The sequence below is a fragment of the Bemisia tabaci genome, chromosome 10 (genome assembly GCF_918797505.1).
Source record: "Bemisia tabaci chromosome 10, PGI_BMITA_v3".
NCBI classification, from domain to species: Eukaryota; Metazoa; Arthropoda; class Insecta; order Hemiptera; family Aleyrodidae; genus Bemisia; species Bemisia tabaci.
Window position 1 is genome coordinate 6,990,927 of NC_092802.1, and position 24,644 is coordinate 7,015,570.

At 43.1% G+C, this 24,644-nt stretch overlaps 2 protein-coding genes across 10 annotated transcripts in view; one reads left to right on the forward strand and one right to left on the reverse strand.

Moving 5' to 3' along the window:
* kug (FAT atypical cadherin kugelei) overlaps positions 1–24,644 on the forward strand; it is a 517,384-nt gene that overhangs the window by 251,085 nt on the left and 241,655 nt on the right. The gene's annotated exons all lie outside the window — the stretch shown is intronic.
* LOC109029843 (uncharacterized) lies at positions 1,125–4,881 on the reverse strand. Of its 3 annotated transcripts, none has more exons than XM_072305160.1 (3): positions 4,619–4,881; positions 1,933–2,576; positions 1,125–1,848 (listed from the first exon to the last, which is right to left on the reverse strand). In XM_072305160.1, exons 1-3 carry the CDS (start codon positions 4,747–4,749, stop codon positions 1,517–1,519), a joined length of 1,107 nt encoding a protein of 368 aa, XP_072161261.1. In that variant the 5' UTR covers positions 4,750–4,881; the 3' UTR covers positions 1,125–1,516. The 3 variants fall into 3 exon arrangements, with proteins under 3 accessions (XP_072161261.1, XP_072161260.1, XP_018896051.2); XM_072305159.1 differs by having other exon boundaries at positions 1,125–1,932; positions 1,972–2,576; positions 4,619–4,877; XM_019040506.2 differs by having other exon boundaries at positions 1,125–2,576; positions 4,619–4,878.

Genomic DNA, 24,644 nt, shown 5'->3' on the forward strand with positions numbered 1-24,644 from the left:
TCACGAAAATGAAAAATTTGACAAAAAAGTAGACAACTTGAAATTCAGTTAGGCTATTCCTGGTTTCTATTCTGCCGTGCTAAGGGTGAAACGCCGTATGAACAATCTGAGAGTTCCCTAATGTCATCGGATAAAATATACGCCTTTAAGGAATGTTATGCTTATTTTTCCTTGAAATTTTCAGATATATTAGATGAAATAAAGAGCAAAATTGTTTGAAAATTTTAAACAAAAATGAAGAAAAGTTTCATCAGTAAATTCGTTTTTTATTGAAGGAAATATGGCAACGTCTGAAGGCTCTTACGGCGTTCCTCCTCAGCACGGCAGTGTTCCGATTCCGATTCTCACCGACTGCTGAAAATTTCGCGACACCAATGACTCCTTTTTTCAGCGTGTAAACTCAGGAAGAATTATCGATTCCATGAAAAATGAACTTCAAGTTTTTTTCATGTCACGGCAACGATGCGATGCCGATCCCCTTCCTTATTTCGCAATGCCAGTTGTCGTGCGGTGTCCCCCTACACAATGAGGGGGGGGGGCATTTTTGCGGAGTGTTCCCCACTCCGTAATTGACTCATTCATCATTTTGTCTTTTTTGTATTCTCGCCCGTGAAGACGTGTTTTTTTTATCCATCCTTTCTCCTCGCGGATTCCTATAGCTTTTAATTTTTACGTTTTCTAATTTCGTTTTAATTTTATCGCTGTAATTACCGGCCTTTATTTTTCCACGACCCCCCTTTATTTTTCTACGACCCCTCTCGTTTCTCGCCGGGCTTCGTGCGCGGTGGCAGGTGGTGTTGTCGGCACTGCAGTTTTTGTCGTGCGCGGTGCAGAAACCACCATTCTGAGGAAGACGACTGTGTGAGCTTTCAGACGTTGCCACATTTCATTAGAAAAATTAAAACTTTTCAGGAAAAAAGAAAACCATCTCAAGTGATTTTAATAGGTACATGCCTCAACGTAGATTTTCTAAATAATTTAGTACGTATTGTAATTTCAGTTTCAATTTACCATTCTCACTTTTGTTTCATATTTAATTAATTCTTGGACGTCTTACCAGGGATTTGACGAACGAAAAACGAATTGAACGTTGTGGTGGAAAAACACAAATTTAAACACGCTCAGACATTTAAAATATTTTATTAATAGAGAGCAATTGGAAAAACTAATTGTAGGCAGCTAGTTGATTTCTAAGTATCCATTGCACTTCTTGATATAATTGGAACATTTTCTCTGATGCCATGGAAGGATAAATTTCTAAAATGGGTACAAAATAGGCACACAGCTGTCAATTTGAATGTTGAAATAGTATATTGGTGGGAAAGAAAAGTCTTTTTACTTACGCTAAACATTCATTACTTGATCTATTTATTTTTTTCTCTCTAATCATTTATGCATCAATTATTCCTAAAAATATTATTTGAGTATTCAACTATCACAAGTACTAATTTTAAGGTTTAAAATATTATAAAATCACAATTTCTCCGAATTTGGATGCGTCCAAAATTGTATGTTTCTAACCCTTCGAGTACCCACCACCAACTGAGTACGGCGCAGCACAGGAACACGGAGGGCAGGAGGGGGGTGGCGGAGCCCCAGCAGCACTCAGCCAAGTGGGCTGTTTTGGGGGCCCCGCACCGTAGGCAGGGGCCGCTGGTCTGGGGTCTTGTTGGGGGGCCCCACCTCCGTAAGGGGTGGCTCCCGGGCTGGGGCCTTTTGGAGGGGCACCACCTCCGTAATTAGGGGCTCCTGCGCTAGGACCTTGTTGGGGGAAGCCACCGCCGTAGCTGGGAGCGGGGAACTGCTGAGGGGCGCCCCCTCCGTAAGTGGGGGCTCCTGGGGCAGGACCTTGAGGGGCACCATAATTTGGAGCTCCCGGGGCAGGACTGTGAGGGGCGCCCCCTCCATAATTGGGGGCTCCTGGGGCAGGACCTTGAGGGACCTCATAATTAGGGGCTCCTGGAGCAGGACCTTGAGGGGCACCCCCTCCATAATTGGGGGCTCCGGGGGCAGGACCTTGAGGTGCACCATAATTGGGAGCTCCTGGGGCAGGACTGTGAGGGGCGCCCCCTCCATAATTGGGGGCTCCTACGGCAGGACCTTGAGGAGCACCATAATTGGGCGGTCCCGGGGGAGGGGCGCCCCCACCATAGCGTGGAGCCCCCGCGCTAGGAGGGGCGGCTGGGTAGGAATTAGGGAACTGGATTGGCGCCCCTCCGACTTCGTTGCCCCTCCCGGTGGGGTAGCCTCCGGGGCCGGTGGGTGCGGGGCCAGGGACCGGCTGTCCCGGGTCCGGGATGTTGATCTTCTGTCCGGGCCAGATCTTGTCGGGGTTCGGGATCTGCGGGTTGGCGGCGATGAGGGCTTTGAGGTTGATCCGGAGGCGCTCGGCGATCTTCCACATGGTGTCGCCCTTCATGATGGTGTAGGAGCCCGATCCACTCGTGCCCACGGCCAGGGTCAGGAGGATGGCCACCGTCAAAATTTTCGGGAGAGCTCTAGGTGGCATACTTAGCGGTAACATCCTGCTTCGTCGCGGAGTCCAGTGAATGAGAGGCTTGGAGGTCTTGCAAGAGCTGTGAAAATGGTCCAAAAATGCACGAATAGTATTTGGCAAATTGAAGAAAGGGAAATATTGTCAATCAGTGGCGTGGCGTGCTGTGTGATGTTTCGATTGATCTGCCATTTAAATCTATAGAAAAAGATCGATTATCAAGTTGTTCGCAGCGAACACCTTGATTATCGATTCTTTACTACAGCTTCAAATGGAGAAATATCGATAGTCGATCATTCACGCCACGCCACCGTTGTCAATACTCCTAGTTTTCAAACACTAGCAGAAAACCATCGATCACCTATTGGCCCGAGTTTATAAGAAAGGAACCAACCCACATTTTCGAAAAAATTGAGTTAAGAATGTTTTTGAGCTCTACTAGCTGTATATTTTCTCCTGCAAAAAAACTCGAAGTCGAAAAAAAAATTAGTCTGTGAAAAGAGGGGCTAAAGTTTTTTTTTTTCTAAAATGAGTCTTATGGAGGAATAAAACTTTAAATCTCTTTTTCTCAGTTTCCTTTTAATGTGTGTTGATTCCTCTCTGATACACTCGGTTCCATCAGAAAAATGAATTGCCCGCAGCAATCGTAACCAGAAAAATAACATTCCTCTGTTTTGAAAATATGAAGAGGAAAGCTATCAGTCTATGTTGATAGATTGTTTTTTCTTTCAATGAGAAACCTTTGCGTAAATCGTCGTATCACAGACGAAGGAACATGTAACCTCATGCCAAAGTCACAAATTGAATACTAAAAATCATATACTCACAGGAAAATAAAAATGCCTTTTCTGTCTAAAAGTTGAATAATTTTCGCGTGTAATTAGAAGGAAAAACGGTGAAATTTTCAGTCAGGAATGAGCAACAGTTTTCTGACGAAAAGGTATATTCGTAAGTCGTAATTTTGCAGCACTGAAATGCGAAGTGACTATACCTTTCTCTGGACTGAGAAACAAGAAAATTAGTCTGTCTGTTACAGAAAATAGTTTTGATTCCTCACGGATACTCTGAACTTACTGATACTCTGAAATTACTGATACTCTAAAATTATCTGTAATCTTTGTAGGGCCCCGGCTCCCTGAGGAAAGGTGCTCTTTAAGAAACGACTGGATTTTGCAATAAGAGACTACAATTTCTGGATCATACATAAAAACACCTATCTACATAGGGCTATTAATAGCACGTATGTTATTTCTAAAATAAGTCAGAAATTATAGTTCCGAATTTCAAAATATAGTCCAACCGGACCGCGTTAAGCAGAAAAGAACCAAGCCACATCAGCTATTGCGAAATTTAATTGGGCAATTTAATTTTTTACACGAAAACGGTTGTGCAGATTTTTGCGAAAATTTCCGTGAATTTTTTACATAGCACGAATCAAATTCCCTAAAATTTTCAAAGGAATCCGCACTAATGATCTCTTGTAAAAAATTATACTGCCCATTTTTGGGCAATAGCTGATGTGGCTTGATTCTTCGCTGCTAAACGCGGTCCATATGAGATGTCACGAATTTAGGACGGATTTTAGGGTCACGGCTCCCTGAGGAAAGGAGCTGTTCAAGAAACGACTGCATTTTGCAATAAGGAACTAAAATTTCTGGCTCATACCTAAAAACACCAATATGTATAGTGCAATTAATAGTACGTATGTTATTTCTAAAATGAGCCAGAAATTGTACTTCCAAGTTGCTAAATTAGTTCAACGGGGTGTTTAGCATCAGGATTTACCCGATTTCCCCGATTTTTTTTAGGATTTGAGGTCTATCAGGATTTAATCCCGATTTCATCAAGATTTGAAGAAAAATCGGTCGTAAAATCAGGATTTGAGGAAAGTCGGCCGTCCGCTTATTTTCCGTTAATTATCCGCTATCCGTCCGTTAACTTTTCTCCGCAAAAAGTCAGGATTTGATCAGGATTTGGAAAAAATATGAAATCAGGATTTAGCGGTCAAAAATCAGGAATAATCAGGATTTCACCAGGATTTCCCAAAATGAAAAAAAAAACTAGACACCCTGTCCAACTATGAATGCGATCCTGTGGAATATAACGCAAAATGCTGGCACATACCTGAGGATATTTCTCAGTCCTGTCTCCTGCGTGGCCACAACGAAATGAACACGATCACGCGAGGCATTTATTCTCGACTGAAGATGACCAGGTCTAAGTCCCGGACTTTCCGAAAAGGAACAAGATAGCATCAACGGCGGATCATGAGGAAAATCCCGTCCGCGTCAAAAAAGACCCATCCGCGCGTTGAGTTGCCATGTCAGATACGTGGTTTTACGCGAATACGTTACGGCGTAACGTCGTTACCCGCACGACAACGTCCCGGCAAAGCGATCCCGGACCAAGCGGCGATGAATACTTCCGTGCTAAGGAAGAACGCCGTATGAACATACGAGAGTTGCCAAATTTCCCTCGATAAAACATGTATTTTTGACGATATCCATGAATATTTTTCCTTTAAATTTTCAGATAATTTAGATTCAATTGCGTGCAAAATAGTTTAGAAATTTTCACTGGAAAAAAAAACACATTGGATTTAGAGTCCAGACTCTTGAAAACATTGACAAGAAAAAGGACTCCAGATTCAGTATCAGATTTAAGCTTAAATCGAAAGGAAATCCGCTCAAATTAAGAGGCTTGGTCTTGATTTAAGCTTAAATCTGATTGAATCAAGAGTATTTTTCCTTGTCGATGTTTTTAAGAATCTGAACTCTAGATCCAATGTGTTTTTTTCCAGTGAGTTTGGAAATTTTGGAAAAAAATATTCACGATTTTCCCAGTAAATTCGGTTTTTATCGAAGGAAACTCGGCAACGTCTGAAGGCTCATACGGCGTTCTTCCTCAGCGCGGCGATGAATAGGCAAGGTCAAGAGTAGAAACGTGATACTAAATTCTCGCTCTCGCGGTGCGGTGCCGTGGTGAGATCAGTCGCGGCGTTTAATTGATTTTTTTAATTTCAACCGCGGGCCCGTTGAAACGTCATGAGTGAGTGTGGTGATGAGCCTTGTTATGAATGCGCTCTTGTGGACTTCAGGGGTCATCAAGGAATTTACGTGGTGGGTTTTAGTAGCGACGGTTTCATTTTTGACGTCATCCTGGGGCCGGACCTCCGCGAGCCGCGTCGCTGTATGGTGAATTTTCTCGGAAGCGAGTAAGGTTCCAAGGGTTTGGGAAAACTTGGGAAAACCAGAATGTGTATCACTCTGATTCACGCCACTGAAAAAAAAGTTGCGGTCTGTATTGACATACCGTCCGTTCCGGGCTCAGAGACCGAAGGTTCCGGGTGCTGGAGCCGTAGCTTCGATTGTTCCGAGTGCTACGCCCGGAACATTCGGCCTCTGAGTCTAGAACGCGGACAGTATGTCTATATAGCTGGTAAAAAATAAACATTTTATCCAAGGAAATTCGAATGCTCCTACGGCGTTTTTGCAAGAGCGGTCTTCTTGTCTCTCGATCCAAACTTCACCTTCGTCTCCGATCATTTCCTTTTCACCGCGTGTTCAGATTACGTCATTGTCATTTGGACGTATTTCTGCCAAACGGAACTCTCTGCATTAAGACATGAGCTCTGAGACACCTAAGACTTTAATCATAACATGGCTCACGTTATAATGCACATAGTTCCATTTGGCAGAATTACGTCCACTTGAAGGTGATTGTCACGAATCGACGTGTGTAGACGAACATGTTTACAATGTCGCTTGCCAAGACATGACAATATGACCGCACCAGGAGCTCTCTCTGTTCGCAATCCAATTAGCATTTCTGATTAGACGATCGCAGCGGGTCGATTGTTGAATCCTTATCGAATGGACTTGATCGATAAATCCCTATCTTTACAATGCTATTTATCGATCAAGGTCATTCGATAACGATTCAACAATCGACCTGCAGACGTGACGACGTGACGTGATTCTTGGCGCATTGTGTCTATAGCTCGCGTTGACCTCCCGATCAGACAGAATCAGAATCAGCTTTTTCCATGTACTTTTCACGATCAGTACTTCATGCAATTATAATAATTTAAGCCGAAACTTTGATGACGACTTGTGAGGTTCATTCACACAAGGATAAACCCATTTTCAAATTCCAGAAAAAGTCCATAAATTTATTAAAATAGACCACTACACAAAATACGAATTAAAGCATTCTGCTATAGGTAAGTACAGCATAGTCTCAGTAAAAACTAGAAAATATCAGATAATTCTATGTCATCAGGAAAATCTGCCAAATTAAGAGTGTGTCAAGCATTTTTTTATACCAAATGGATAGTTTAGCACTTGCGAAAGTCAAATATTTGTTCCAATTCATCAAATATGTTGGTTTGTAAAATCAAACGAGTTTTTTAACGATTAAAATCAAACGAGCAACTATTTAAACTCCAAAGTAGGTATAGGTTGTATCACGCGATATTGAAGGAAAATCTTCGCTTTTCACGCATCTTAAGTTACTAATATTTATGAATATTATGCTCGCGTCGATATAAAATTTACGTTTCTTCGTGTGATCCTTTAAGTTCATCAACAACCGCTGGAAAATTTGCGAATGTGCCATTGCCACGATATATTAAGATGAATAATGCGTTACCTATTTTTAATGATTCAAGAACAACTCTGGAAATGTCACGTATTTGTCGCGATATTTTGGTGATTTTTGCGTTATTTCTATTTATTTTTTACAAAATCGCTCGAAAAATCGCGCATGTCCCTCGATACCGAGATGACAAGCGAGTTATTTCTTAAGCTCTAAGGAATCCACTTAAAGTACCGCGTATACTTCTCGCGATATTGAGATATTTGCGTAACTTCTCACTTTTTTACACGCGGAAATCAAGTGAGCAACTATTCAAACTCCCAAGTAGGTATGTGGTATCACGCGAAATTGAAGGAAATGTTAGCTTTTCGCCCATCACAAGTCACTGACATCTATGAATACTATGCTCGCTAATAGCTCGTCGTCTTTTAAGGGACGTTTGGCGCCAATTCAGTTTTCCTCTAAATTTCTCGTCATCAAACACCTTACATGATGCTTACACCATTCAGTTACATCAAGTCCACCTCAAAGGATTAACAACTGACCGAATTATGCAGCGAGTTTAATTATGTCATGGTCCAGTCTCTCCGCAGGAATAGAAATAGTCACACACAATTAGATCATGTCGGAATAGACGAGAGAAAAATTACTCATCTCACCTCCTCATTGCAACGAGCCCTAATTACGCGGGTCGGCAGGTGAGTCACTTCAGGAAAGCATCGTTCAGGGCTGCCATTTTTTTTTTTTGCAATCATGAAAATTGTATTTTACTATCTCGCCGTAGTCTAATATGAAAATGTTTGCTAAAAGAAGGATGTAAGAGTACCCTTTTAGGGAGCGCATGACCATTGGTGGATCAATCTCTTATCAACTCAGGCATCTTGGGCTCATGGATCTTATACAAGGTTGTCACGGTCAGAGAATATCGGGAAAACCGGGAAATGCCAGGGAATTTTAAAAAGTCAGGGAAAACCTAGAAATGTCAGTAAAAATGACGAAAATGTCAGGGAAAAATCGTCAATAAGTCATCTCCATTCTCTTTTTTGAGTGGGATTGACATTTTGAACAACAAAAAACTATTTCAAATTATGCCTTTGACATGTGATATAACTTCAGTTGTCAGGGAATTCCATCAAAATGTGTTAGAAAAAGCAGGGAATTGTCAAAGAATTTCATTTTCTAAATTCTGCGACAACTCTGTTCTCGGGCTCATGGATCTTATACCTAGGATAGAAAAATGGGTGACGTTACATTACATGCAAATGATTCGAAAGCACAGGAAACGAGGTTTCTTTCGCTGGTAATAAGTCAAGAAATCTTGTCCCCATTCGCAGATATCTCGGAGTGATTTTAGGACGAAATGCAACAGCGGTCTCCTCCGACCCGCCTCCACCGCCTCTCCCCGTCCTGTTTTCTCATCTTCATCAACGTGATAAGCCGTCGTAATCGGTGCAATCTCAGACGGCGTTAATTCGAAAACGGGTCGCATTCAAGGCGGGGCGCTGCCTCCGCTTCAGCGCTGCCAAATCGTCGGGGAAAGTCTGAATTACGAATCGACCTACCAGCAGTCTGATTATTGAGTTTGAAAGACAAAGTGACAGATAAGAAAACAGAGGGAAACCGGAGAGATCCTATAGGGTTGAAACCGGTGGCTCTTATAGACTTCGGCTGGAAAGGATAGACTAACTCATAGTCTCTCCTTGGTCACATTGGAAAAAAAAAACACATTGGATCGAGAGTCCAGACTCTTGAAAAAATGGACAAGAAAAAATACTCTTGATTCAATCGGACAAATTCAATGCTTGAATCAAAACGAAATCCGCTTAATTAAGAAGCTTGGTTCTTGATTTAAGCTAGATTCTGATTGAATCAAGAATACTTTTTTCTTGTCGATGTTTTTAAGAGTCTGGACTCTAGATCCAATGTGTTATTTTTTTCCAGTGTTGCAACTACCCACTTCCACAAATAGGATCGCTCTTTTGTCTATCAATTTCAATAATTACCCGCTGATGTCGCATTGATGATGATCATTATTATTAGTACTTTAAATTTGTATGCTTAATTCCTCTGATGCAGTTTTTCGCTCCAATCTAGTAACTCTTGAGTGCCTTTTTATTGATTTGAATCTGTATGAACGAAAATTTCTTCAAAAATTCAAATGGAGGCTTCGTTCCAAGTTCAGGGAAAGCCGTGAAATTCGGGTATCCTTGAGTTAGGAAAAATAAAGAAAAAAGGTCGGGAAATTGGAAAAATAAGAAATTATAGAAGCCCTACAAAATGCGGGTTTGTAGTACCATAAGCAAGAAAATTTTTTTGTATCTGAACGTGTGAGTCCATTTAAATTATGACGGGATGTCATGACGGATGTCACCGGAATGACGGAAATGTCAGGGAAAAAGCCTTAAGTCACCTTTATTCGCTTTTTTGAGCGGGTTCCACATTTCCTACAACAAACTTTACCTGATTCCTACTTCCAACCATGTCTTTTCAACAATCTGGCATTTGTTCAATTGTCAGGGTAATCAGGGAAATGTCAGGGAATCGAATATCCTAAATTCTGTGTCAACCCTGATTTAATCATTCTAGTACATGCTTCCTTACCAGAATTTCACGTAGAACGCGACTCGAGTAAGATACATTTTGCGGAAGTTCGGCAACTGGGTGCTGGAAGCGGGGCACGGGCGGGGAGGCGGGGGTGAATTAAAGGGTGCAAGATGAAGACTTCTGATTAGGAAAAAGGAGCGAGGTATCAAGGCTGGAACGACTGTGCATTTGCACTGAGTATTTTAATTCAATTAATTAAGAGCCTGATATTTCTCCGTCCCAGAGCAGGTTCCTCCCGAGTCTGGATTTTCAGTCGCACTCCTCCGTTAATGGGAGTCGCAACAACCTCCCCCGAGCTGTTTGAATACCGCTCAACTCCTTCAGCATCCCGTCGGAGACAGTTTGTAGGAACGTTGATAATCGTCTCCTCCAATTCCTTCGTAAGAACCCGTTTACGTATAACGTAACGCACTTAGGGGGTGGGAGGTTTGAGCCAGCGTTAAGGTGCGTTACACACTGGAAAAAAACCACATTGGATCTAGAGTCCAGACTCTTAAAAGCATTGACAAGGAAAAATACTCTAAACTGTGATATTGCCGTAAAATTTAAGTCAGTAACACTGGAAAAAAACACTTTGGATCTAGAGTCTAGACTCTTAAAAACATTGACAAGGAAAAATACTCTTGATTCAATCGGATTTTTGCTTAAATCAAGAACCAAGCCTCTTAATTTGAGCGGATTTCCTTTTGATTTAAGCTGAAATCTGATTGAATCAAGAGTCCTTTTTCTTGTCAATGTTTTCAAGAGTCTGGACTCTAGAGCCAATGTGTTTTTTTCCAGTGCAAGGGAAGAGGGGGTTGAAGCTCAGCGGGCAACAAATCCAAACCGGTGGGGGAAAAAAACTTCGAAGAAATCGGGCAAAAACTTGAAAATCCCACCCCCTTTTTTTTAAAGTTGGGGGGTGTCGGGCCAGCGTTCCGTAATTCGAAAGGATGGCTGCAAGGCTACGTTACGGGTGCGTTACGAGGGGGATGGGAAGGGTAAAAAATTGGGAAAAAGTGCGTTACGTAATACTGGAAGGGCCCCAAAATCCCGGACTCGTGTGGTTTGCTCCGCCTGCGTTGGAGAAAGATTTTGTTGAGTGTGTAAGTAAAAATCATGAGCGGCGCGGCGCACAGAAAAATGTTTGTTTCCAATTCTAGTCCACAGGATTCACTTTCTTAATATGCCTTCAAGTTTAGGGAATATTGCGGAAAGGAAAAAAATTGAGACCACATACGTTTTTGATCCCAGAAATCGTCTAGAATTGAGAAAGCACAGTCTCCAGGGGGAATTATGAGCATGATTTTTGACTTTTTTGTCCCTGAAACGTCCCCTATCTGAAATGTTTGCCCAACTGTACTTAAATCGCAGATTCCTGACGCATACAAGAGCTGCATTCTTCCCCTGGAAACAATCACTACTAAATACAGTCCTTTTACTCTGCCGTGCTAAGGAAGAACGCCTTATGAACCCCCGTGCGATGACAAATCTTTTTCGGTCAAATACGCATTTTCAGAAAAACTTGTGAAAATTTATCTCCAAATTTTTCAGAAAATTTTCTTCGCAATGTGATCTAAATCAACAGAAAATTTCAGGTAGAATCATCCATTTTTGTCTCAAAAATTAACATCGAAGAGGGAAAATTTAGCAACTTTCCGATATTCATACGGCGTTTTCCCTTAGCACGACAGAATTGTCGTGTGTCTACCAAACTTTTGATTCATGAAATCGAACTTTCGATTCACGTACCGAACAAGTTGAAGGGTTTTTTGTCAGTGCACAGCGCCGTCGCTTCGGGAGTCGGGTGGAAGTCACGAGATCCTTGGGCGTGGCGCGAGGCTCTAGGTGGGAACCGTTTGCGCTTTCGGGGCGAAAGCTCGGCGCAAAAGCTCGGCGCAAATCCGAGAGAACAGAAAAAGCTCGCGAGCGAGTGGAGCTACCCGCAAAAACTTGAAGCAATAACCGTCGGCAATGAGAGGCACTTCCAGCGCGGGGCGGCGGTGTTGGGTGGGCTGCAGAACTGAAGAACTCAATCGGAAAATTGAATAACAGCTCCAAATTACCCAAACGAAAGCACCCAGGCGCACAGTCAGGCGTGCAAACGGAGCGTGCTGAATTGCGTCCCGGGTTCCGGGGTTCCGGGGTTCCCTCGCCGCTTTCGGGGGAGGAATCTTTCGCGCCATCAGAGTTGCAAGTTTTGTGGACTTACTCCAATTTCCCGATCTCTTAATTTTCCTCGTGTTTACTTGAGTACTGACGCGCAATGGACCGAATCGATAGGAAAGGTCGAACAGAATTTGGAAACTTTAATCGCTGATAACTCCGTTCGTACAAAACTTTGAGGTTCTGAAAAGGGTTCCATTGGTTTCCTCGTGAAATTTTCCTCTAGAAGCTCTCCTAAGAATCTAAAATGTGTGGAAATTTTCAATTTTAGTCAAAAATTTCATGTCTGACTTCTTAAATTGACTTGATACACTGTGCGACGTTTCGAAATATGGAGCTCCTCGAGCCCCAAAGGACAGAAAACCGTCTAACACGAAAAAAATGTGTAAATCTTTAGATTCCCAATAAAAAAAAAGTTCGGTTCTATGCACCAAAGTTCGGTGTTCAGTGTCATCCCAACCGATTCGATTCGTCAAACTGTATTTTCGGTTTGTCGAACCGAACTTTCAGTGCGTGTAACCGAACTCGTAGGGTAAATTGAACTGCCGAACTAAGTTTGGTCATATATGTCGAACGTTCGGTTACACGAACCGAAAGTTCAAACTTCAAAGTTGTTTTGACAAACCGAATATTTGGGATGACATGGAAAACCGAACGTTCGGTTCACATGACCGAACCTTTTTTTCAGTTTGAAGGTCCCCTTAAGCCTCCCTCAGTTACCAACTCAGTTACCCTGTAAATCATACACTGGAAAAAAAACCACATCGGATCTAGAGTAGAGTCCAGACTCTTAAAAACATCGACAAGAAAAAATACTCTTGATTCAATCGGATTTTTGCTTAAATCAAGAACCAAGCCTCTTAATTTGAGTGGATTTCCTTTTGATTTAAGCTTAAATCTGATTGAATCAATAGTCCTTTTTCTTGTCAATGTTTTTAAGAGTCTGGACTCTAGATCCAATGTGTTTTTTTTTTTTTTTTTTTTTTTTTCTCTCTCTCTCTCTTTTTTTCTAGTGTATGCTGTTCAAGTGTGAGTGGTTGCCGATCGACAACACCGACCGCCGGGAGCGCTCCCGGCGGGAAACCGTGGAAGCACACAGGCGACCGGAGTGAGGAGCAATTAGAGTAACATTTAAACAAGGCTGGATTAATCTCGCGATAGTTATTCAATTACAGTTAAGAGGGCTCTCGAGAAGTCGGCCGCGCCGCGCCGCGCCGCCGCCGCCGCCGCCGCCCTGGAAAATCGTTGGGCGTCGCGACGCTACGAGCGGGTAATTCCACCCTTTTGTCTCCACTAAAAACGCTACGATCCACGCAGTACACTGTTGTATCAAGAAAGAACGCCGTATGAACCTTCGAACGTTTCCAAATGCACTGAAAAAAAACACATTGGATCTAGAGTCCAGACTCTTGAAAACATTGACAAGAAAAAATACTCTTGATTCAATCAGATTTTTGCTTAAATCAAAAGAAAATCCGCTCAAATTAAGAGGCTTGGTTCTTGATTTAAGCAAAAATCCGATTGAATCAAGAGTGTTTTTTCTTGTTGATGTTTTAAGAGTCTGGACTCTAGATCCAATGTATTTTTTTCCAGTGTGGGGTTCGTACTCGCACAGTGAATTTTGTTTGAAGAAGATGCATACATTTTTCAATACTTCGAAGAGGAAAGTTTATAAAATCAAAGTTTCCGGCCGTCTGGAAAACCTGAGAAGTTAGGGGATTCACAATGACCTATAGAAGCCCCGGAAGTCAGGGATTTTTTTCAATGGTGATGCATACATTGTCAGCTTTGAAGGAAAAAGATGATAAATTTAGGGGTTTCGGCCGTTTGGAAAACCTGGAAAGTTATGGAATTCACGGCGACCTGGAAAAGTACGGGAATTTTGGGAGTAACGTTTTACGGAAGTCAGTGTGAAAAATCGAAATGGAAATTCTGCTCCAGGTTTAGGGAAAGTCAGGAAATTTGAAAATTTTGGAGTTATTTAGTCTTCATTCCCGGTTTTCTTAGAGTACTCAATACGGTTTCGGTTGACGCAGCCAAAAAAAATAACTCTAACAATAAGTAACCCTATAATATAACCATAAACACGGAAATTTTTAACCGTGCGTTAATTTTTATGTATTTTTTCTTTGAAGGAGCATCCCTTAAAATTCATGAAATGCCGAAAGAAACACATAAAATTTGCAGTTTTCGTGAAAAAATTGTATGTCAAATCTCTCCTAATCGCTCATTCCACCGTGCTATAAGAACGGAATTTTTTTACCGTGCACTAATTTTGATTTATACTTTCTTTGAAGGAGCACCCCTTAAAATTCATAATGTGTCGTAAGAAACAGATACAATTCGTAGTTTCTCAAAAATTGTGTGTCTAATCTCTCGTAATTGCTCATTCCACCGTGCGACCACGAGGAATCGGTGGATTCACCGAAGCGGCAACCAGGTCCTCTCGTAGACACAGTTTTGTCTCTGCAGTTTGCATATTCAACCCAAATTCTCAACTAGAGCCCCCCCCCCCCTTCCCTCCTTCAATCTCATAGCCGGAGTCACCGCCCGCATGCCGTCGGATAAATTGAATAAATTTCATCGGGACGCCAACGGAAGTCGACAATGAATCGCCTAATCGCTTCTCAATAACTCCTCCCTTTTCCTCTCTCTCACTCGCGATGGCCCTCGGTTCGTCGCTTGCCTATCTTTATTTTCGTGTGAGCCCTGAAAGCGTAAAGTTATATGGAGAACAGGGCTCACGTTAAAAATGAGATACGACCTTAAGTCAGAGGCGCTACGAGTTCAGTGGAGCCCAGCTCGGCGTTTATGGAGCCTTTGGCCGTTTCCTTGAATATCTATTCCTCAAAGCCCGACTCGACTCACTGCAGAGACAAGATATTATTGGACGTATTTCTATGGAACGGAACTATGTGCATTATGACGTGAACCCTAATATGCATATATTCTTATGGGTCTCAGGGCTCATGTCATAATGCACATAGCTCCGTTTGGCAGAAATACTTCCAATTTAGTGTCCCCGCAGACGGGAGCGCAATTTGAGGAGGGGGAGGGGGGATTCCACTCTCTTATCCTGGCATTCGAAAGCTGGCGTTTTTTAAGGCAATTTTCTTCAACTGTAGAACTATAATGCCTTTGAGGAGGTTTTATTAAAGATTGCACCCTCTTGAGCAAATTTTCAGGGGTGCAAATTGGACCGCGTTAAGCAGAAAGGAACCATACCACATCAGCTATTGCCGAATTTAAGTGGGCAGTTGAATTTTTTACACGAAACCGGTTGTGCAGATTTTCGTGCGGATTCCAGAGAATTTTCCGCATAGTACGAAGCAATTTCCTTAAAATTTTCAAAGGAATCTGCTCAAACGTTCTTCTAAACAATTGAACTGCCCAGTTAAATTTAGAAATAGCTGATGTGGCTTGGTTTCTTTCTGCTAAACGCGGTCCAATCGTTCTCAACCGCGCGATACCAAACTGTGGAATTGCGCTAAAAATTGTGATGGCTGAGAATTTTATTTTTTTTTTAATTTTTCAGACTTTTAACTCTTATGGAATGGTGCGACTTTGGCCCACATTCTGAAACTAACCAAAAATTTAGCAACATTTTGATCAGCGCGTTGTGTTGACCTTTTTGCGATAACCCCGCGCGTTGCAGAAAATTCCATCCCTCGAACAACTTTCTCCCACACTCACAGAATAAAGAAAAAGAAAAGCTCGATTCGTGGCACACAAAAATGACCCCATGTGCTTGTAAGTGTGCGTTTCTCCGTCGAAGTTTCCGGGAAAAATAGATTTAAGCCTGGAGCCCTCGGGAACTTTTACTGGAAAGCTTCCACTTACATCCCTATTCAAGGGTTGGGCCGCGTAGGAGTCAGACGACGAACCGTTTTCGCCCCGCGTCAGGGCGAATGTGCTGAAAACGTCGCTCTTCTGACGTAAGAGCGTATCCTAAATTTCAACTTGAGCCGTAAAAAGCATGGAGTTAAATGGAGGACAGGGCCCATGTGGAAATCGAGGTATACTGTCTAGTTAGAGGAGCAAGGGAAAGGATACAAAACGAGACAGGGCTCGGCGCTTCCGGACGGGCAAAATATACGGCGGACCCGTGCGGGGGTCGCAAAGTTAACGGGGGGCAAAGGTCCCTCGCACCGGTGCGGCGGAGGGAGCGGGGGAGGGGGAGCATTTGAAAAGAATAATCGTCGGAAATAAAATACGTGGAGAAATAATTGCATAACCTAAGGTCGTCGCGTTCGCTTTGAAACGTGTAGCCGGTGTTTTCTTTGCCCTCACACCGCGCGCTCAATTTAACGGCCGCTGCTTCTGTTGCCCCCTCGGAGGGGGGCGCGGGGGGCGGTAATAAAAGAAGAACCTGAGCCTCTGTAATTTCCCACTCGTGTGATGGCAAATGAAAAGAGTCCGGGAAAACTGAGGGGTCATTTGAATAATGCAACTCGCGTCCCACCCCCCCCCCCCCACTCCTCTCCGCCCCTTCTTCGACAAGGGTCTCACTAAATGGAGGTTACTTTTCTTCCAGGTGATGCATTTTTTTCTTCGGGGGGGGGGGGGGGGGGTAATTAGTCGGATCAAGTATTACAGATAAGAGGAAGCGGGAGAAAGAGGATTTGCATCTGATTCGGTCGAACACCGTTTTTTTTTTATACAAAAAAAGGGTGGTGAGATACCTTTTTTAAATTTAGGGCCACTGGAGAATATTTTAGACATTAAAACCCTGTTATCGATCCTTTCCCATGAGTTTAAATTGCAGTTCAATCTATATATCACAGAGCACCCCTCGCCTTTGGAGAATATTTTAGACATTTCTGATGTGATCAGCGTGATTAGTGAGCATTTCTGCTAAGGTCACAGAGTCTACTTACCCAGCTGTATCTCTTGCTCGTAACAGACACATTCGGTTCGGTCGAGTGCATCTATGCAACCCGCCCTACTCCGGTGCTGAGCGGCATGTCTAATTCAGTCGGATTGCGGGAATGCTGCCTGAGAGCGGGTCAGCCGGCGGCCGGAATCCAACCGGGTCGGTAGTGCAATGTCGGTTTTCGATATTTTATGCAGTACCCACGTCCACGGTTGTCATTTCCTCGAATGCAGCCTGTCAGTCTCGGCTCAAAATTTTCCCGCCGGCCTCATATTTCTCACCCTTTATATGAGGCGTCTAGTCCCAAAAGCGGCTATCTCCATTCACTGGAAAAAAAAAACACATTGGATTTATAGTCCAGACTCTTAAAAACACCGACAAGAAAAAATACTCTTGATTCAATCAGATTTAAGCTTAAAGCAAGATCCAAGCCTCTTAATTTGAGCGGATTTCCTTTTGATTTAAGCTTAAATCTGATTGAATCAAGAGTCCTTTTTCTTGTCAATGTTTTCAAGAGTCTGGACTCAAGATCCAATGAATTTTTTTTTTTCCAGTGTGCCCTGTCTAAAAATTGAGCATCATATTAATTCTCAATGAGGAACAATCGAAACGTCCAGCTGTTTTTCAAATTTTCCAAATTTTCTCGCGTAATAATAGAAAATTCACGAGATAACATAATTATGTATAGGTTTGCCCGTTCTTTCACTATTAAAATTACAATGATCACACAAGTTTTAGACAGGGTAATGGAGATTGCCGCTTTTGATTCTAGACGCCTCATATATTGTTTATTCGTCAGTGTGAACTTTCAAGGAAAATGTGATGTCAGCCCTCCTAGAAAAACATTTTCAGCTAGGTGATTTCTCACAAATTCGGTAGAAATTGGAATTTTAAGATGTCGACCCAAAACATTCTCTAGTCCCCGTGAGAATGAATTGGGAGCGGGCAAGTAACAGGCAACAGGTAAGTTTCCGCGATACCACTATTCGAGCTCTGGTGTGTTGCGGAGTATCATCCATAATTGAAGGCGTTTTGAAAAACGGAAGAACGAAACCTTAGAACACTTCTATGGCGTTCTCCCTTATCACAGCAGCATTACGCGATTGTGTCACGGTTGCGCTACAAAGGACACGACCATCTTGAACCGGAATATTGTGATGCGTACAAAAATGAACTTGATTTTTTCTCAGACGGAAAGCGTTCAACTTTAAAGTGACACTATACGCCGTGTTCACGATCGCCCAGTCGCTTGCAGCGCAACCGTGGCAAAATCGCGTAACGCTGCTGTGATGAGGAAGAATTTCGTATGCGAACTCGATTTCGAATGTTTCTTTTTTTCTGTTTTTCAAAGCGCCTTCAAATAACGATGATACTCCGCAACACACCGGAGCTTGAATAGTGGTATCATGTAAACTTGCTTGTTTGACATGGAGTGCGCAAATTGCATTGCGATTACCAGGAAGGATCTAGTTTATTGGAAAACAAAAGGTACACAAGCTGATAATTGAAATCTATAGACAAAGTAAGCAAAGAGGAAATGGAGTGATCGAGGATCCTATCGGTGGAGGCGGATTTTTGCCATAGACAAAAAGGAGTCAAGTATTAGACTAAATTATCAGCAACTCACAAGAGACCCTAAAGTTAGTCCATCCATTTCTCTCTTAGTCCGTAAAAACCATCCGTTTCAACCAATAGGATTGTCCTATTTGCCCTTCGTCTTCACCGTCCATCGCTTTGTCTATCAATTTACACAATCAACCCGCTGCCCTCTACTGCCGCGCTATGGAAGAACGCCGTATAAGCCTTCAGGCGTTGCCAAATTTTCTTTGAGAAAGCACGAATTTCCTGGTTAACTTATGAATATTTTCCTTTCAATTTTTCTTATAATTTTGTTCCCAATTGCACCTTTAGGTTCCTGAAAACTTCAAGGAAAACTATTTATAAATTTGCTCGAAAAGAAACATTTTATCGAAGAAGTTTTGACAATAGACCAATTTAGTGGTGACGTCACGGAGCGATATTGTTGGTTCGATGTCTCGAAAGTCGAAATGTGCCCCAACAAACAAACATAACCTCCAAAATGAACAATTGACGAAATAATGCTAAAACTGCCTGAAACTCAAAAATTGCTCCATGGGACTTAAAAATTATGAAAGCTAGCCATTTACAAAAACGTTCGAGATCACAATCACAAGAATTGATTGTATAATAAGCTCGTAATATCAGTGACAGTCATAAAGCGAATCCTCCTACCCCCCCTGCCTAAATTCCGCAGATTCCTATACAGGGTGTCCCAAAAGTCCCTTCCACCCCCTCTAAAATTTTACCTAATTGAAATTTTGAAACGAAACTTTGGGGATGTTCATCGATCAATGTTAGCTACTTTTGGGGCCCCCCAAAATTTTCGGGCCCCCCCGTGGGGAGGGGCTGCGGACCCCAACTTTTTTTTTTCAATAGCTTTTTTTTTTTTTTAGGTATCTTGTGATACCTCATTCGAAAGAGCATAAAAAACTAAGAATTTTGGCGCAAACCGCAGATCAATATCTTAATTTTTGACCGAGTTATGATAGGTCAAAGGTCAAATTTGACCTATTTTCAAAAAATCATAACTCCGGTTCAAATTATCGTAATGAAAAAAATGAAACGGGGAAATTTACCAAATTTTAAGCACTTTTAAGTAAAAATCACAGAAATTACTTCAAACTAATTTTAAGGGGGGTTTCGGACCCCCAAATACGTCAATTCAAAGGTCATTAAATTTTCCCGCGAAATAAGCCAATTTCCCCCAGATTTGCCTCCACATTAGTTCAGTAAGATCAAAATCAGTTCAAAATTACGTTGGCAAGTCCCCAAATTTCGAGCAAAGTAAAAAAAAAAAAAGTAAACGGTAAAATTTAATCACCTTAAATTTCGTTTTTTTAAACTTTTTCCGAAATTTGGGGACTTGCCAACATAATGTTGAACTGATTTTGACCTTACTGAACTAACGTGGAGGCAAATCTGGGGGAAATCGGCTTATTTCGCGGGAAAATTTAATGAACTTTGAATTTACGTATTTGGGGGTCCGAAACCCCCCTTAAAATTAGTTTGAAGTAATTTATGTGATTTTTACTTAAAAGTGCTTACAATTTGGTAAATTTTCCCGTTTCATTTTTTTTCATTACGATAATTTGAACCGGAGTTATGATTTTTTGAAAATAGGTCAAATTTGACCTTTGACCTATCATAACTCGGTCAAAAATTAAGATATTGATCTGCGGTTTGCGCCAAAATTCTTAGTTTTTTATGCTCTTTCGAATGAGGTATCACAAGATAGGGGTTGCTATTTGAAAAAAAAAAGTTGGGGTCCGCAGCCCCTCCTCACGGGGGGGCCTGAAAATTTTGGGGGGCCCCAAAAGTAGCTAACATTGATCGATGAGCATCCCCAAAGTTTCGTTTCAAAATATCAATTAGGTAAAATTTTAGAGGGGGTGGAAGGGACTTTTGGGACACCCTGTATGTTCGTTTGTTGGGGCACGTTTCGACTTTCGAGATATCGAAATTAAATCGAGATGTGACGTCACACTAAATTGGTCTATTATCGAATGTTCATACGGCGTTATTTCTTAGTACGACAGTCTAGTCCTATGCGTTTTTATTTAGAAAGCGCCACAGATTTCGCGCTAACGACATCAACAGAAGACGCCCTAAGATATTCTGTTTCCGACCCGGCAACATCCAGGATATATTTTTGCGACCGGGGGGTGGGGGGATTTTGAAAAATATCACCCCCTAACTCGCGTGTTCCGTCAGTTGGCGGGTTTCCGTTTCCATAACGGCTGCATCGCTCATCGACACGGCGACGTCGCGACGCCGGGAGATAAGGTAACATCTGCTCGGGGGATTCCTAGATCCGAGATTTGTGTCATCTTGCCCTAATGGTTCTTCCGTGCACTCACTCACACACGTTCACACGGGCATCCGCCGCGCCCTGCACACGTGTAAATCACGCCGAGACACGTGTAGCGAGCTCCGACACTCGATACGCTCGACCGCGTTGACATCTCGGGGAAAATATAAACACGGCGAGGGAGAAGGGGGCAGACAGGGATAGAGATGCAAAATGAAATTTCATTTTCTGTGAACTTTTCAAGGCTCTGCTTGTAGCCCGCAAAATTCATACCGAGATGGGCAAAAGGAAGCACGCATGTAGCCCGCAAAATTCATACCGAGATGCACTGGGAACAAAAAACACATTGGATCTAGAGTCCAGACTCCTAAAACCAACGACAAGAAAAAATACTCTTGATTCAATCAGATATAAGCTTAAATAAAGAACCCAGCCTCTTAATTAGAGCGGACTTCCTTTTGATTTTAGCTTAAATCTGATCGAATCAAGAGTATTTTTTCTTGTCAATGTTTTCAAGACTCTGGACTCTAGATACAATGTGTTTTTTCCCAGTTTGGGCAAAAGAAAGCATGCCATAACTTCACTGAAAAAACCGGCCGTGGAAGCCGTACTCATGGCTTTATAGATTTAATACCGTCCGCGTTCCGGGCTCAGAGGCTGGAAGTTCCGGGCGTTGCATCCAGAGCAATCGAAGGTACGGCTCCAGCACCCGCAACTTTCGGCCTTTGAGCCCGGAACGGACGGTATGTCTATACACCCCGTGACTTTTTTTCAGTGTTGATGTGCCACAGGTAAGGGGGTTTATTATAATGGGAAAATGTCGAAAATTGGTCACAGTTTTACCGATGTATCTTCAAGGAGTCTCTTCGTCCATTTCCTCCGAAGTGTGTAACACTCGAAGTGCATTTTTGCTGTTACTCGCTGATTGCACACAATTTAGGTTAAACGCAGCTCCAATAGAACTTTAACGAGGCTTTTACGCTGTTGTCTTCGGTTGTCAGACGGAATGAATTCGCGCCACAAGACGAGTCTGGAGCGAGGAACGAACAGCTTAACGTCGTTGTGATGCGTGAGAAAAGAGCAAGAGGCGGGAGGAACTGAGGAAGTTAGGAACAGCGTTGCAAGATTTTCAGTTTTTCCCGCTTCAAGCTTACAGGAAGGAAAATTCACGGACTTTTTGTGTTGTATGGGAAGTAGAACGCAAATTAACCTGTACGTGCGGTTAATATTAGTGTATTTTCCGAAGAGAAGACACTATTTTTTAGTTAGTTTTTCTTTGGGTTACATTGAGCCAGGGAGTGTACCATCAGTATAAACCGGAACACCTGAAAAACATCAGATAATTCGATTAATCAGGAAAATGTCGGGAAAATTGGTCATGGATCAAGAAATTCTGAGTGCTAAAAGCATTTTTCTGACATCTGATTCAATTCATCAAATATGTTTGATTTGGCGAACCCAGACCCCCTCACTGAAAAAAAAAATATGGTAGATTTTACCACACTCTGACTCAGTGATACTAGTATGGTAATCAACACCAGACTCTATAATAGCGTGCAACATATTATGATAAGTATCACCAGATTTCTGGTGAATACTACCCTAATTTTGGTTATTTTCACTAAATAGTACCGCTGTGTAAAAAATCAAGGCGACTTATAGTAGATGTTACCATACTTTTTTTTCCATTGCTCCTACACTTAAAAGTTTTTTCATAGTCTTTCCTTAAACATCAAGGCCATAATAATCACATTTGTTGAGGCCGCCTTGATGATTATAGAAGGACTAAATGAATACCTCCCTAAGTATCTTGCGTAACCCTTGATCGACTTCTTACTCCTCAGTCGGTGGGCCTCTAGCGAACGCGGGCAACGCTACGCTAAATCCAAGAGCCCCCACTCACCACCTTCTCCCCCCCCCACCACTTCCGACAAAAAACGTGAAAAATCTGTCACGCCACTGAAAACCTCTACGAGCCTCCTCCCACGACGGCGAGCAATTTCACGTACTATCACCGACCCAACGTAACGTAATAACATCTTATTTCCCGGGCCGAGGGGAAAACACCCCCCTGAAAATTCAAATTCATCCGATGCGGCCCCGGCTCCGGAGACCGGAGATAAAAGTCGCACGCGGCTCGGCTCAGACTTCCAGAAATCTTAACGAGTTTCTCATCCCTTCGACGCCCTCCTCCCCCTCCCCGTCCTTATGACCCCCGAACAACCCCCAAAACCGCTCATCTCGAAACGGGAACCCTATGCGTTTACGCGGTTTCCGCCGAGCGAGCGACACCCCCGCCCCGCATTTTTGTCTTTGATCGACACCGAGGAGTTCATGGCTCTCATTCCCGCATTTTTTTCTAACCCCTCCCCTCGCCCTCACCCCCGTCCCTCGCCCCTCCTTATTTATTTATTTTCATTCTCATTTTCTCGCGCGCAGTTGCCCCTTCCCCCGTTTCGCCTATTTTAATCTGGGAGCGCGTCGAGGCCTTGGAACGCTGATTGTTCCACGGGCTGAATTGCGCCCCAGACCAGCCCCCCCCCCCCCCCAACACTCCCCTCCCCTGGCTTCCCGTCATTGCGATGACTCGTTCAGCGAGATGTTCGGAGCTTTTATTTTCTGCCGTTTACGGTTTTAGAATTGAACGCGGAGGCATTTTACGTTATGGAACCGGGTTGCCAGACTTGAGGACGCATGATAAGAAATAAGGGAAAAAGAGGAAAACGACGATAAAATTAGTGGGGCGGGAGAGAGGTGACTCTTTATGATGAGGAGGGGGGAGCAAGATGGAATACCCCTGTCCTTAAAGTTGACAAACAGAAAAACAGAACGAAATTCCGCACAAACGACTCGAATATATTTGAGCATCTTTCGCCGAAACTTCAGAATTTAAGTATTTTTAAATGCCTACAGTCCTACATAAGCGGTCACAAAAAAATCGAAAATCGAAATTTAAGTAAGCGAATATCTTCGCACGGGACTTTTTCACGACCCTTTCGGAACTTTTTTGTTCCAATTTCTCCCACTTCATGACTGTCAAAAGTTCTGGGAATATTTTCAACTTATTTCCAAAAGTTCCGAAAAAATTCCGCGGAATGTAAAAGACCCGGAACATTTCGGGAATCCCAAAAGTTCCGGATAGTTTCAGAAAAATCTCAAAAGTTCCGAAGTCCGTAATAATTTCGGGAAATCTGCGATAGCGCGACTGTGATGTAACGTGGCGCTTTTCCCCGTAACTGATGCCGACGATCCACCACCACTAGATCCTATCAATTCCCCGAACTTGAACACTGCATGTTGCACGGAAGTTGGAGCATTTGACAGGGCAGCGAGAAAATCCGAGCGCGTCGGCCGCGATTTTTCAAACTTCCAGCTCGGATTTGACACTCATAAACTTGGCCGGAATAAATCACCTCTCCGGGATCCGCTCGTTGCGTCGTTTTGATAAACCCCGTCCCGGCAGAGTGTCAAGCGGGACGAAAGTTACGCTCCCGATAAGCGCGGGCGACAGCGCCCTCTAGCGCCCGCCCCGGGAAGCGGAGCCGAAGAAACTTCGTAAATACTAATAAGCAGGCGGCGCGCGGGCTTCGGCAGCCGTCTCCGCGCTCCTTATCGTCGGCTCCCATCGAGGAGCTCGGGCTTTCGGTCTCGCTCGATTTCCTTTATCGTTGTTTTAATTTGTTTACTTTTTCGCCCCGCCAACCGCCCGGGTTGAGGAATGAACAGCGGCGATCATTCTTCGGCGTGGCCCGGGCGGTGCGGGGGTGGGGTGGGGGTGGCGCGACCACGGCTGCCAGTCCGGAGAGCGATTAGTGATCGATTCGCCTTCATTTCGCGAGGTAGACTCAAAGTGAGCATAGAAGAAGGAAGGAGGTGCTTGCACTTCAAACGAGACTATGGGAATGTTGGTTATCTTGAGAGTAAGGTTTGATTAGTGAAGCTATCAGACAGAGTGTCTACCGTCACACTGAAAGAAAGTCACGCACATATACACATACGCACACACATAAAATAAACGTATCAACCAACCAGCCATACGTATG

Excerpts from the sequence above, each read along its gene's own strand:
- LOC109029843 (XM_019040506.2), bottom strand. The coding sequence starts at position 4,749 with ATGCTATCTTGTTCCTTTTCGGAAAGTCCGGGACTTAGACCTGGTCAT. Across the intron at positions 2,577-4,618 it reads GGACTGAGAAATATCCTCAG|CTCTTGCAAGACCTCCAAGC; the intron begins GTATGTGCCAGC and ends CCATTTTCACAG.